This window comes from Hyperolius riggenbachi, chromosome 2 (assembly GCF_040937935.1).
Source record: "Hyperolius riggenbachi isolate aHypRig1 chromosome 2, aHypRig1.pri, whole genome shotgun sequence".
In the NCBI taxonomy this organism is placed as follows: Eukaryota; Metazoa; Chordata; class Amphibia; order Anura; family Hyperoliidae; genus Hyperolius; species Hyperolius riggenbachi.
Window position 1 is genome coordinate 516519865 of NC_090647.1, and position 14406 is coordinate 516534270.

The 14406-nt window shown below is 43.9% G+C and overlaps 1 protein-coding gene across 1 annotated transcript in view; it reads right to left on the bottom strand.

Moving 5' to 3' along the window:
• The window catches only part of LOC137547228 (enteropeptidase-like), a 110387-nt gene that overhangs the window by 53377 nt on the left and 42604 nt on the right, over positions 1-14406 (bottom strand). The window contains exon 3 of the mRNA XM_068270574.1: positions 9764-9813. Within this exon, the coding sequence (XP_068126675.1) occupies positions 9764-9813 (50 nt within the window). The remainder of the gene's footprint in view (positions 1-9763; positions 9814-14406) is intronic.

The window sequence follows — 14406 nt, forward strand, 5'->3', positions numbered from 1 at the left end:
CCCTGGCATTTTAGGGGCCCTAAACCGTGAGGAGTAGTCTAGAAAACAAATGCCTCAAAATGACCTGTGAATAGGACTTTGGGCACCTTAGCGCACCTAGGCTGCAAAAAAAGTGTCACACATGTGGTATCGCCGTACTCAGGAGAAGTAGTATAATGTGTTTTAGGGTGTATTTTTACACATACCCATGCTGGGTGGGAGAAATCTCTCTGTAAATGGACAATTGTGTGTAAAAAAAAAAATCAAACAATTGTCATGTACAGAGATATTTCTACCACCCAGCATGGGTATGTGTAAAAATACACCACAAAACACATTATACTACTTCTCCTGAGTACGGCAGTACCACATGTGTGGCACTTTTTTACACCCTAAGTGCGCTAAGGGGCCCAAAGTCCAATGAGTACCTTTAGGATTTCACAGGTCATTTTGCGACATTTGGTTTCAAGACTACTCTGTAACGATTGTGGAATCGTATTCGCGGTCAGCGCACCAGACGTGCGTTGACGCAGCGGATTTCCTCCACAAGCGTATATTTGAGGACACCCAGGCTAGGTGCTATGCACCCGCAGAGGGCAATTCCCTCCGGCAGATGGCGCTGTGGAGTGCAGGCGAACACAGTCGCTGCACAGCCACAGATGCCAGACGGGAATTGTACAGATCCAGGACAAGGTACGATCAGGCAAGGCTGGATAGCCCACAAGAAACAGAGCAAAGGTACAGAACCAATGTGTGTCCACCAAACTAGTCGCCACCCAGCGACGGTGAACACACAACGGCGGAAACGAAGTGGGAATGCAATCGCAAGAATGGCGATTGCCGACAGAGACACAAGACTGAGCAAAACAGGGCACGAGGGTAGCAAAGGCACAGCAAATAATACAATGAGGAGATACGGAAAATAACAAACGCTAGCTAACCGCGAACACCGCACTCATTCGCAACAGTGCACGCGGTTATGCGCGGTCTCCACGTGATAAGCACAATAGAGACAAGCACGCCTTCCTAACCATTAACAGACAAACATGAAACAGAGGACGCGAACGCTTGCTTAACGGTTACCTCACCGAGCCTCCAGCAAGCGTAGCAGACAAGACAGACACACGAAAACAGGGACAAGCGAGAGATAGGATCCACAGCACTAGCGAAAAAGTGGCTAGCGCGATCCAAGTACAGAGTAGCAGAACAGAAGGATCCACAGCACTAGCGGAAAGTGGCTAGCGCGATCCCAGGAGACAGAACAGAAGGATCCCCAGCGCTAGCAAAAAGTGGCTAGCGCGATCCCAGGAGACAGAACAGAAGGATCCCCAGCGCTAGCGAAAAGTGGCTAGCGCGATCCCAGGAAACAGAACAGAAGAGTTAGCTGGTAGCAACAGCTGCACCAGCTATACTCCAAGAACAGAGATCAGAACCATTTCCTGTCGACCACCGTTGGGACAGGACAATGGCAACAGAACAAACAAACAGATAATACAACCTGACTGGGCTAGAAGGGGAGCCTAAAGAAACCCCCAGGAATTAACTATACTAGATAGCAATGGCTGACACTCCAGCAGTGTCCATCAGGAACAGACCATGGAAGGGAAATGGCCAGCAAAGCCTTCTGGGAAACATAAAGCTCTTATAGTGCCAGTCATCAAAGAAGGCAGGTAGGGGATTTGCATAACGAATGTATGCAAATTCCCCAGCAAGAGAACAGACCAGAACTTGCAATGGAAAGACAGGTCTCTGTTCCAGAGTCCTGCAGCATGCAAACCTAAACAATGGTCAAAAAGCTGCCTGCCTGCGCAGGCAGCTGAGCGGATTCTCACATACTCCTCACGGTTTAGGGCCCCTAAAATGCCAGGGCAGTATAGGAACCCCATAAATGACCCCATTCTAGAAAGAAGACACCCAAAGGTATTCCGTTAGGAGTATGGTGAGTTCATAGAAGATTTTATTTTTTTGTCACAAGTTAGCGGAATATGACACTTTGTGAAGAAAAACAATTAAAATCAATTTCCGCTAACTTGTGACAAAAAATAAAATCTTCTATGAACTCACCATACTCCTAACGGAATACCTTGGGGTGTCTTCTTTCTAAAATGGGGTCATTTGTGGGGTTCCTATACTGCCTTGGCATTTTAGGGGCCCTAAACCGTGAGGAGTAGTCTTGAAACAAAAATGACCTGTGAAATACTAAAGGTACTCATTGGACTTTGGGCCCCTTAGCGCAGTTAGGGTGCAAAAAAAGTACCACACATGTGGTATTGCCGTACTCAGGAGAAGTAGTATAATGTGTTTTGGGGTGTATTTTTACACATACCCATGCTGAGTGGGAGAAATATCTCTGTAAATGGACAATTGTGTGTAAAAAAAATCAAACAATTGTCATTTACAGAGATATTTCTCCCATCCAGCATGGGTATATGTAAAAATACACCCCAAAACACATTATACTACTTCTCCTGAGTATGGCGGTACCACATGTGTGGCACTTTTTTGCACCCTAACTGCGCTAAGGGGCCCAAAGTCCAATGAGTACCTTTAGGATTTCAACGGTCATTTTGAGACATTTGTTTTTAAGACTACTCGTCACAGTTTAGGGCCCCTAAAATGCCAGGGCAGTATAGGAACCCCACAAATGACCTCATTTTAGAAAGAAGACACCCCAAGGTATTCCGTTAGGAGTATGGTAAGTTCATAGAAGATTTTATTTTTTGTCACAAGTTAGCGGAAAATGACACTTTGAGAAAAAAATCATTAAAATCAATTTCCGCTAACTTGTGACAAAAAATAAAATCTTCTATGAACTCACCATACTCCTAACGGAATACCTTGGGGTGTCTTCTTTCTAAAATGGGGTCATTTCTGGGGTTCCTATACTGCCCTAGCATTTTAGGGACCCTAAACTGTGAGGAGTAGTCTTAAAAACAAATGTCTCAAAATGACCTGTGAAATCCTAAAGGTACTCATTGGACTTTGGGCCCCTTAGCGCAGTTAGGGTGCAAAAAACTACCACACATGTGGTATTGCCGTACTCAGGAGAAGTAGTGTAATGTGTTTTGGGGTGTATTTTTACACATACCCATGCTGAGTGGGAGAAATATCTCTGTAAATGGACAATTGTGTGTAAAAAAAATCAAACAATTGTCATTTACAGAGATATTTCTCCCACCCAGCATGGGTATGTGTAAAAATACACCCCAAAACAAATTATACTACTTCTCCTGAGTACGGCAATACCACATGTGTGGCACTTTTTTGCAGCCTAACTGCGCTAAGGGGCCCAAAGTCCAATGAGCACCTTTAGGCTTTACAGGGGTGCTTACAATTTAGCACCCCCCAAAATGCAAGGACAGTAAACACACCCCACAAATGACCCCATTTTGGAAAGTAGACCCTTCAAGGTATTCAGAGAGGAGCATAGTGAGTCCGTGGCAGATTTCATTTTTTTTTGTCGAAAGTTAGAAGAAATGGAAACTTTTTTTTTCTTTTTTTTTGTCACAAAGTGTCATTTTCCACTAACTTGTGACAAAAAATAAAATCTTCTATGAACTCACCATACCTCTCAGTGAATACTTTGGGATGTCTTCTTTCCAAAATGGGGTCATTTGGGGGGGTATTTATACTATCCTGGAATTTTAGCCCCTCATGAAACATGACAGGTGGGCAGAAAAGTCAGAGATGCTTGAAAATGGGAAAATTCACTTTTGGCAAAATAGTTTGTAAATGCTATAACTTTTATCCAATCCAATAAATATACACTGAATGTTTTTTTTTTTTAATCAAAGACATGTAGCAGAATAACTTTCGCGCTCAAATGTATAGGAAATTTTACTTTATTTGAAAAATGTCAGCACAGAAAGTTAAAAAAGTATTTTTTTTGACAAAATTCATGTCTTTTTTGATGAATATAATAAAAAGTAAAACTCCCAGCAGCAATCAAAAAGCACCAAAAGAAAGCTTTATTAGTGACAAGAAAAGGAGGTAAAATTCATTTAGGTGGTAGGTTGTATGACCGAGCAATAAACCGTGAAAGCTGCAGTGGTCTGAATGGAGAAAAAGGCTCTGGTCCTTAAGGGGTAGAAAGACTGTGGTCCTCAAGTGGTTAATTTTGTTTGTAAATGTTGTCAGAGATTGTAAATTCTCAATTTCACATAATTTTGTGCTAACTTAAACATTATAACATTTCCAAAATTGTTACCGCTCTGAAGGGGAATAGTGGGAATAAGTTAAAAGAATGTTATCATTTTAAAAATACAAAGGAGAAACAGTTGTGAAATTGTCAATTACAACTACAAGATATATATATTTTTTTAATCTTTTTTATTTTTTATTTTTTTTAACTTGTTCTCAACTTCTCATTATTCAGCTTAACATACATAGTACGTTTGGTGATGATAGCACATATGAGGGCTTTACTATCAACCTCTAAAGTTGGCTAAAAGTTAATCAAAATTTCGAATGGATTACGCAAAATCTATTGAATTTCCAAATCGTAATTACGAATGGCCGTAATTGCAAATGAATATTGAGTATCAGTTCACAAAAGACTGCAGTAATTTGCCTATGCTGACCAACCTCTCTACAGTGCTTCCCACAAAAATCTCCTTAAACTTTGCCCTGTACCATGTATATCATTGCAAGCAGGTATTGTTTACATTGTAGTACAATTGTGTACATTGTTGTTCAATCAATAAGCACACTACAGCAGGGGAAACAGTAAATTCGGGCGCCTGAGGCTAGTGGACAAATCGGGCGCCGCCATTCACTCCTATAATAAATATCGTTTAATGGGCGCCCGATAGGAAAAAAGGGCGCCGGTGAAAAATAACGTTTTAAAAGCGGCGCCCGGAGACTTAATGTTTTATTACTGCTTCTCATGATTACACATTATTTAATGATTTATACATTTTTAAACATTATTTTTAAACGAAAAACAGTACAATATTTTTTTTTAAACATTATTTTTAAACGAAAAACAGTACATTTTTTTACATTATTTTTAAACGAAAAAACCAACAGGGGGGTCTTAGGTTTAGGCACCAACAGGGGGGTCTTAGGTTTAGGCACCAACAGGGGGGGTCTTAGGTTTAGGCACCAACAGGGGGGGGTCTTAGGTTTAGGCACCAACAGGGGGGGTCTTAGGTTTAGGCACCAACAGGGGGGGTCTTAGGTTTAGGCACCAACAGGGGGGGTCTTAGGTTTAGGCACCAACAGGGGGGTCTTAGGTTTAGGCACCAACAGGGGGGTCTTAGGTTTAGGCACCAACAGGGGGGTCTTAGGTTTAGGCACCAACAGGGGGGTCTTAGGTTTAGGCACCAACAGGGGAGTCTTAGGTTTAGGCACTAACAGGGGGGTCTAGGGGTTAGGGGTAGGTACAGGGAGGGTTACTTAGTAATTTTTTTTTTTAACGTTATTATACGTTTCAGTATTTAAACGAAAGATTTATGTTTTTACAATTGCCGATTTAATGCACATTATTTAATGATTTATAACTTTAAAAAACATTAATTTTAAACGAAATACAGTACAATACATTTTTAAACGTTATCCATGCTTATCGTTAAAAACCCTTTTTTCCCAGCGCCCCTTTTTAACGTACGCACAGCAGGAATGTTCTGAGTAAGGTATAATGCACACAATGAGATGTCTACTTCTATTGTTATGCACGGTATAGGGTGAGTGTTAGGCCTCATTCACACTTGCGGTTCGAGTCCGCAAGTGTCTGGGGGTCTGGGTCCGGGGGCCGCAAAGAGACCGTACGGGTCTCTGCGGTGGCCACAAGTTGCCACCAGTTGCCTATCCGGAATGTATCAGTTCCGGCTACAATAAAGTAGCCGGAACTAGATACATTGCAGTGCCAGAAAGGCACCGCAAGCATGGGGGATACCGGCGTGTAGTCCGGGCCCCCCAAGTGGCATAGGACCGGTGCTGGAAGCATCCGGTCCTATTGCCAGTGTGATGAGAAACATCCGTTTCTCATTGCACAGCATGGCCGCATGTTCGGGTCAGGATCCGGCCCGGGTCCGCAGCTGCACCAGGACGGACTGAAAAATAGAGCATGTTGGAAAAAAGCCGGATCGTCCCGGAGCTGCGTTCCCGGATCGGATCCGGATCCGGACGGTTGCACGAGTGTGAATGGATACATTGATTAACAATGTATCCATTCACCATCCGCTGTGTACGGAGCGTTCCGGGTCCGGCTCAACTGAAGAGAGCCCTGTGAAGGTGTTTATCAGCATAAGCCCATTACTACATTCAACTTAACCACTTAAAGAGACACTGAAGCGAAAAAAAAATATATGATATAATGAATTGGTTATGTACTATGAATAATTACTAGAAGATTAGCAGCAAAGAAAATATTCTCATATTTTTATTTTCAGGTATATTGTGTTTTTTTTTAACATTGCATCATTCTATAATATGTTCAGATTACACAACACTCAGCCTTCAAAATGATTCTTTCAGAGCAGTCTGTGAACTAATGACCTCTCCTCTAGCAGAGGAAAAGTAAAAAATTAACTAACAGTTGAGATAATAAAAGTCAGAAAACAGCCCTCTCCACGACTTTGAAAGTCGTAGAGCTTAATGGCTTTTTTGTATAGAGATAAAAACTGGAGTTTCTTAAATCTTCCTGCACTGGAAACAATTAGACTGATGTATCTGATCTTAATGTTTTATTTCTTAGCTGTACTACACATACAAGTCATAATATCATAATTTTTTTTCCGCTTCAGTGTCTCTTTAAGCCCTCGGTCGTTTTCACTTTATGCATCCGAGCAATGTTCACCTCCCATTCATTAGCCTATAACTTTATCACTACTTATCACAATGAACTGATCTATATCTTGTTTTTTCCGCCACCAATTAGGCTTTTTTTGGGTGGTACATTTTGCTAAGAGCTACCTTACTGTAAATGCATTTAACAGTAAAAATAAGAAAAAATACAGTAAAAAATTCATTATTTCTCAGTTTTCGGCCATTATAGTTTTAAAATAATACATGCCTCCATAGTTAAAATCCACGTATTGTATTTGCCCATTTGCCCCTGTTATTTCACCATTTAAATTATTCTCCTATCACAATGTATGGCGACAATATTTTATTTGGAAATAAAAGAGCATTTTCTCCGTTGTGCATCCATCACTATGAAATGATTCATCTTTACCTAGTTATTTAAAAAGTTTAGACCCGTAAATATTTATGTGGTTTTTTTTTTGTTTTTTTTTATTGTAATGTTTTTTTTTTTTTATTATTATTAAACATTTTATGTGGGTATTTTTGGGAGGGTGGGATATAATAGTATTTGTTTGGGGTAAATATATGTGTATTTTCATTTTTTTTTACATTTACATGTAGTTTTACTTTTTGGCCACAAGATGGCAACCTTGAGTTTGTTTACATGACGCCACTCTAAGCGTACAATGTACACTTAGAGGGACATAGGAGACAGAAAAAGCAAAGCTTCCGAGAGAAGCTGTCATTTTTTTGCGGGGGAGACGAATTAGTAATTGGGCACCATGGCCCGATTCATTGATTCCTGGGCTAACAATCCGCAGCCGGTAGCGCGCGTGCACGCGTGCGATTGGCCGCGGGAGCGCGCGGGAGCGCACATGTCCTCCTTGATGTAGAACTACGTCAAGGAGGACAAAGTGGTTAAAAACTTTTTAGACATGCAGAAAAAAATTGTGTGCGTTTTAGTGTGCAAGCATTTAATGTAAACATATACTGTTTGATTTGGGATCTTACATGATGTGAAAAATGTGAATCTACAGTCCCAATTCTACTTATGCAGGGTTGAATGTTGACCACACATGTAGTGGGATGGATCTACAGGGTTAAGGCTCATATTCACACAGGATGGATGTCGTCCAGTGGGGATCAGGACCCAATCCCTCAGGCCACAGCACTGGGCTGAGGCTGTACGGATGCATAGTCATCGCTGAAGATGCGTTCTGTTGCTATGAGAGGAGGGCCAAAGGATTGGCGCAGACAGGCCCGGATTTACTTCACAGGAACCTATAGGCACAGATGTCTTTGCACTCTAGACTTCATGAACCTACAACCCCCACTGAACCACAGCGCAAGTGTGCTGGCTGGCCCAGCTGTCATTTATCCCTTACTTCCTTTGTCTGTCATATGTAGCTACAACTGTATTAGGTAACCAGAGGTACCCTCAGTATTAAGTTGCCCCTGACTGAAGGAAGATCTTGTCAGTGGAATGCAGAGAGCAGGATAAGTAACCTCTCATTTACACTCCACTCAGGACTCTGCATAGGGAAGGAGGGAGGGAGGCACTCAAGGAGCAGAGTGAGCCACCTTTCCATCATCGGGTGCCTGTAGGCAAGTGCCTACAGTGCCTTATGGTAAATTCGGCCCTGGGCGCAGACATGATGTCACATGGTGTGGTAGAATAAAGCTATCAGCTATCTCTCAGTAGGGTTGATCCTCTTGATGGATAAGTTGCTGGTCAGTAGGTGGGGGTTGTGGGCTGCTGTACACAGGGCCGCGCCTGGGCGTGTGCTGCGGGTGCATTGCACCCAGGCGCCTCTCTCTGACAGGCGCCACCCGGCAGCCGCTCACCTCCCCTGGCCGCCACTCACCCCCTCTAGCCGCCGCTCCCTCCCTCCCTCTAGCCGCATCAGACCTTGATCAGGCGGCGACCAATAGTGCGGACTCTAGGACCTAGCACACTGCACTGATATGCGGAAGTGACATCACTTCCGCATATAGAGCGGGTGCGTCCGGCGCCCGCTCTTACTGGTCGGGTCGCCCGCTGATCCTGAGGTCTGGCACTGCAAGGTGAGGGGGGAGTGGCGGTGGCTAGAGGGGGGGCTCCTGTCACTCACTACCTAAACGGGGTCCCTGTCACCTACTACCTAAACGGGGTCCCTGTCACTCATTACCTAAAGGGGGTCCCTGTCACTCACTACCTAAAGGGGGTCCCTGTCACTCACTACCTAAACGGGGTCCCTGTCACTCACTGCCTAAACGGGGGTCCCTGTCTCTCACTACCTAAACTGGGGTCCCTGTCACTCACTACCTAAACGGGGGTCCCTGTCACTCACTACCTAAATGGGTGTCCAGTCACTCACTACCTAAACTGGGGTCCCTGTCACTCACTACATAAACTGAGGTCCCTGTCTCTCACTACCTAAACGGGGGTCCCTGTCATTCACTACCTAAACGGGGGACATGGGTGTGATTAGGCAGGACATTGGTGTGGTTATGTGGTTGGGGGAGGTTAATTTAACCACTCCCATAGGCGCCAGAGAAAATCTTGCACCCAGGTGCCAGGCACCCCAGGCTCACCCCTGGCTGTACACATGATGGATTATCATCAGAGGGGGTCATCATCGGCTGCCTCAACCAAATTTAATCTAGCGTATGTTTGGGCCTTTAGATGCAGCTACAGTGAGTGCACCAGGTCTATTGATTTCTACGTACTGGCAGAGTTTAGAGGCAGTAAACTGGACATATATTTCAAAGTACTATATCTTCAAACAGTTGAACGTGACTTACATTGTACATCCTACAAAGGGGACTTAAACTTTCATCGCTTGAATTAAAGAATTCCTAAAATAGGTGCAGCACAAGAGAAATCCTGGAGCTCATAGCAGCTGGAATCTAGTAGGTAGTTCCAGAGTTTGCTGTACTGCGTCTGTAAGCACAACCCTGAAATCCTCTGTATAGATAAACAACATAAAAACAGCATTTCTTCCTACTAGAAAGACAGAGACAAATAGAACCGTCACAAAGGAGACAAATAACTCACCTCTGGGGGTGCATTCCACATAAATAACACTCTGATTGCTGCATTGATTACTGGTGGAAAAAAGAGAGAAAAAAACAGATAACTATATTTCTTGCCCACAAAATCTCAGTAGTGACATCTTCATTATGCAGTTGTTTAAGTAGATCTTTTAATGAAGACACTTGTTCGCTGCTTGATGTCATTATCTCGGCTTAAATGCATCCTCGTTATCAACAGTTGCCACAAAAAAACCTGTTTACCCAAACTACAGCTTGTTGGGAATTCAGTCACATCGCTCATCTCACGCAGCAAAGATTAAAATTAATCATTCTAATAAAAAATACAATAAAATGTAAAATAATGGGAGATTTAAATAATAAGAGGTTGTTAAAGTGGTTTATGGCTTCTCATTGTCTTACAGGTATGTGTGTGTGTATGTGCACTACCAAAGTTTTACTTCTTCCATCTTCTAAAGGCGGGTACACACCTTTGAAGGATGTCGCCCGTTGGGGATCAGGACCTTGGGTGACAACGCTGGGCCGCACATGCATGCACGTCAGCTGTGTAGCTGATGATGCTCTGTGCTGCTATGTGAAGGGGGCATTGGCGGGTTCGTGACGTCACGTGGCAGGCAGGGGAGCAGGACAAATATTGAGATCGGCGGGGAATTGGCAGGGAATAGTCGTCCCTGGGGTTGAGTAAATCCGCCCAGCTGATCGTTCACTGGTTGGGGGTCACCGGCTGCCATACACCTGCCTGATTGTCTGCTGAGGCGGTCATTATTGGCCGTCTCAGCTGACTTAAGCCATGCGTGTGTACGAGACTTAACTTATCATATTGCTCCAACATCTGGTTTTCCACTGGCTGGTCCAGCTGGTACTATTAGCTTTCCTCCAGGTTTGGGCAGATCTATAAGTGCTTGTGCTGCTGCTCCAACCTATGGTTAATGGCACCATAGGTTGCCTCTTCAAGAGTATAGCCCAATTGTACTCTATCAGCTATTATTTGTTTTACACATCCCAAAGAAACTAATGTTGGATCATCTTTTTTTTTTTTTACACAATTTATAGAATCATCTACTAATTCCTTGATATGGTTTATTCCTACTTCTCTTCCTTTGCGTCCAAAGGTATTTGCAAAGCAGGCAGTAAGAATTTCACTTTCAGATCTACATCCAGCATTACTTCAAATACTTTGCCTGACTTGATAATCCCATTTTTGTTAAGGTTACCAAGCAGCTTGGAGTGGCTGGCTTGCCCTGACTTGCAGTCCATGACTGCACACAGTGCACTGTGCAGGTTCTCAGCGCGGCAACTGTGCTCTCACCAAGATGCTGGGCAAAGTCACCGTGCCTGAAAGCACTAGACTAGAGTACCTGCTTTGTGCGCTGTGTGCAGTTACACCAAAGGTTTACAACCACTGCTACCACATCATCTACAGTAATAAGGACAACCTTTTTTGTGGCTATGATTTGCCATTATATGACCTCAGCATAGTTCAGTAAAGCTAGTGTTGATGAGGGGTCCACCGTCTCAGTCCTCTTCAATACCTAGCTTTAGAACCTTTCATCCCCCAACTAACAATAGTACTCATATCTGCTTCTGCTTTGGTCAGCAGTGTTGCTTGCAAATTTTCACCAAAGTCATTTTCACTTTGAAAATGCTATTTTCGATTTCAAGAAAATATTTGCAATAATATATTGTATTTTTGCAAAATGGTCAAAGGAAACAAATTGTCAAAGAAAGCAAAAATTTTTGAAAACCAAGAAAAATTATAATTTTTTCAGCAAAAATAAGCAAAAAATTTGAAAAATCACAAACTTAGTACAAAATAATTTACGATGGTATTTTCGTTCAAAAAATTAATTTAATGTGAAAAGAATACTGGTATTTTCCCACTGTTGGTCAGCCTGCACTCTATCCAAACAGGTGGGCTAGGATCCTTACAATGTACCATAACTTTGTACAATACTGAAAAACACTATTTGCGCTTACAGCAAGTCTGGGGAGCTGCAGAGAGGGGTAAATGATGTGGGTGCTGCAGCACTAGGGGCTGTCACCGACAGCCATTTCCCTTAGGCCTCACATGGAGGCCAGGCACCAGGACATCATACCAACTGCTTTTATGTGCTGTTCCATGCACCAGTACAAACCCGCTAGGGTATCATCAGGATGTGGATGACACTGCAAGCCAAAAAAGCTGATAAGTTTCCCAAGACTATATGTATAGATGGAGAAGAGAAGGGGTCTGAGGACAAAGCCTTGGGGTTCACCAACAGAGAGGAGGAGCAAGGATGAGGTAGTGCTAGAAATCAATGTTAGTTGACCTTACTGGCTCAAGGAATTGGCAAATATAATTCATATTATCATAATTGATATGATAGAATCTATGATGGGAATTTAAAACGTTTGGCCACTTCTGCTTTAATCTGCAAGTGTGGCCAGTAAAGTACCCCCCCCCCCCTTCCCAACCCATGCACCACAATTTAGGCTCGGTCCACACTTGTTCAGTTGCAGATTGGATCCATTTCAAACGGATCAGTTTTTCTAAAAACTGATGCAAAACTGATCAGTTTCCCCAAATGTTGTCCTTTTGTAGCATACGTTTCCAGTCCGTTTAAACGTATGTCCTTTTTTCATGCGTCTTTCTATTGGATAAGAGATGATGTTGAGGGGAGGAGCAGGCAGTAGGCAATCGGTTTTTGCCTCTGTTTTGTGTACAAAAGTTCTCTGTGTAGAGGGAGTTCTGTTTCTGTGTAGCCATTCACTACCCCTCCGTGTATCCAGGGTCCATGAAAAACCTGCAAATCCGGACTCTCCGTTCAGTTTTTCAAAACGGATCCCACGGATTGTTTTGAAAAGTTGGTTGAAAACAGCCGCTATTTCAAACATTGGTATACGTGGCTCCGGTTTTAATCTGGACCACAAAGCAGAGACACGGATATGTTTTTTTTTAACCGACCCTTTTACAGTGGGGCATTATGTTTACCTGGTCCTGCACTGTGCCAGGTCTCCTCTGCTCCTTCCTGCATCTCCACTCTCTGTGCTGCATGCATGCCTCTGGATCCCAATGCATGTCACATGCAGGAAGGTTCAAAGGCCAGAGGCATGTATGCGGAATAATGTACAGCTGCATAGAAGAGAATAAACAACACAGAGCTCTGGCAGGACACCATAACCTTCTGTTCCCTAAACCAAACCCCCCCCCCCCCCCCAAGGTATTATTTGTATGTTTTTGAGATGTGGGGGGAACCCAAAAAGCCTGGGAGAAACCCATACACACACATGAAGATATCATGCAAATGTGTGAGTGTGTTACACACTCAGGGCAACTCATCGTCTGTAGTCACATCCAGTTATCGCTTGGTGGTTCAGATGCTCGGTAAGATCACTTGTGAGGCTGTGACACATAGTTCCTGTTTGGCATTTCTGTGTCCACAAGACAAGGAAACAGCATTGTGCTGTATGCTGAAATCATTGTGCTCTCTCTTGCTGGCTCATTCTCCCCCTCTGTTCTCTTTCCTCCCCCTTCTCCTCGCCTTTCTCCTTCTCTCCCCTTACCTATTCTTTCTCTCGCCTCCCTTTTATTCCTCTTCTCCATTTCGCTCTCCCTCACTTATTCTCTCTCTCTCTCTCTCGTCTCACTGACTATATATTTTTTCTCTCTCTCACAGAGATGGATTAACCCTTTGCCGACCAAGTAACAGCGATTGGCTTGAATGCGGCGGAAGCCCCAGGACCATTCCATGGCAATTGGCGTGAAGTCCTGGGTTGGGGTTTTGCAGGAGATTGCGTGTGCCGATGTGCGCGCATCTCCGCTTGAATGACGGAGCTCCACTTTGCCATCAGTCTCCCAGCGGCGATCACTGCTCGGAAACTGTCAGACAGCGGTTTTGCCGCCTATTTACTCTGTACAGTGCTGTGATCTATGGCAGTGCTACACTGGGGACAGCCCTGGGTAGCGGAAAAGTGATCTGCTGTCATAGGCTGAAGCCTAGGACAGCCAATTGTGCTGATTGGCTGGTGGGGAGAGGGTGTGTTAGAAAATAATTATAAAAATAGCGAAATGAATTGTAAAAATAAACATATATTTGTAAAAACCTAAATAACATTGGAGGAGCAATCACAGCCCACCAATAGAAAGCTCTGTTGGTGGGCAGAAAAGGGGGGGGGGGAATCACTTGTGTGCTGAGTTGTACGGCCCTGCAGCGAGCCCTTAAATCTGCAGTGGCCTCATTTAAGCCCGTGGTCCTTAAGTGGCTAACATGTAATGTGGCCCTAGGCAAATTGGAAGATTTTGGGCCCCCTTGTGGTCTTTTTAGTAAGCTGAAGTGGTGAAAGGTCAGAGATCGTGGCTGGAGGTCACCTTGACACCCACTAGGCCACATGCACCTGCTTAGGTTGCCTGGTGGATGATCCTGCTCTGCTCTCTCAGGGGTGTAACTACAAATCATGTCCCCAGCAAAACTATGATCTCCCCCCCCCCAATGTTCACACCCCTTCCCTTGCCTCCCTTGGGTGACCCTCACAGTCTGGGGGCCCATCTTGCAAGCAGGGCCGGGGACGAGGCAGAGGGTAGAGAGGCTCCAGCCTCAGGGCGCAGTGTAGGAGGGGGCGCACAACTCACTCAGCTATCATTCCCCTATGGTGTTTGAAGAAGAGAGA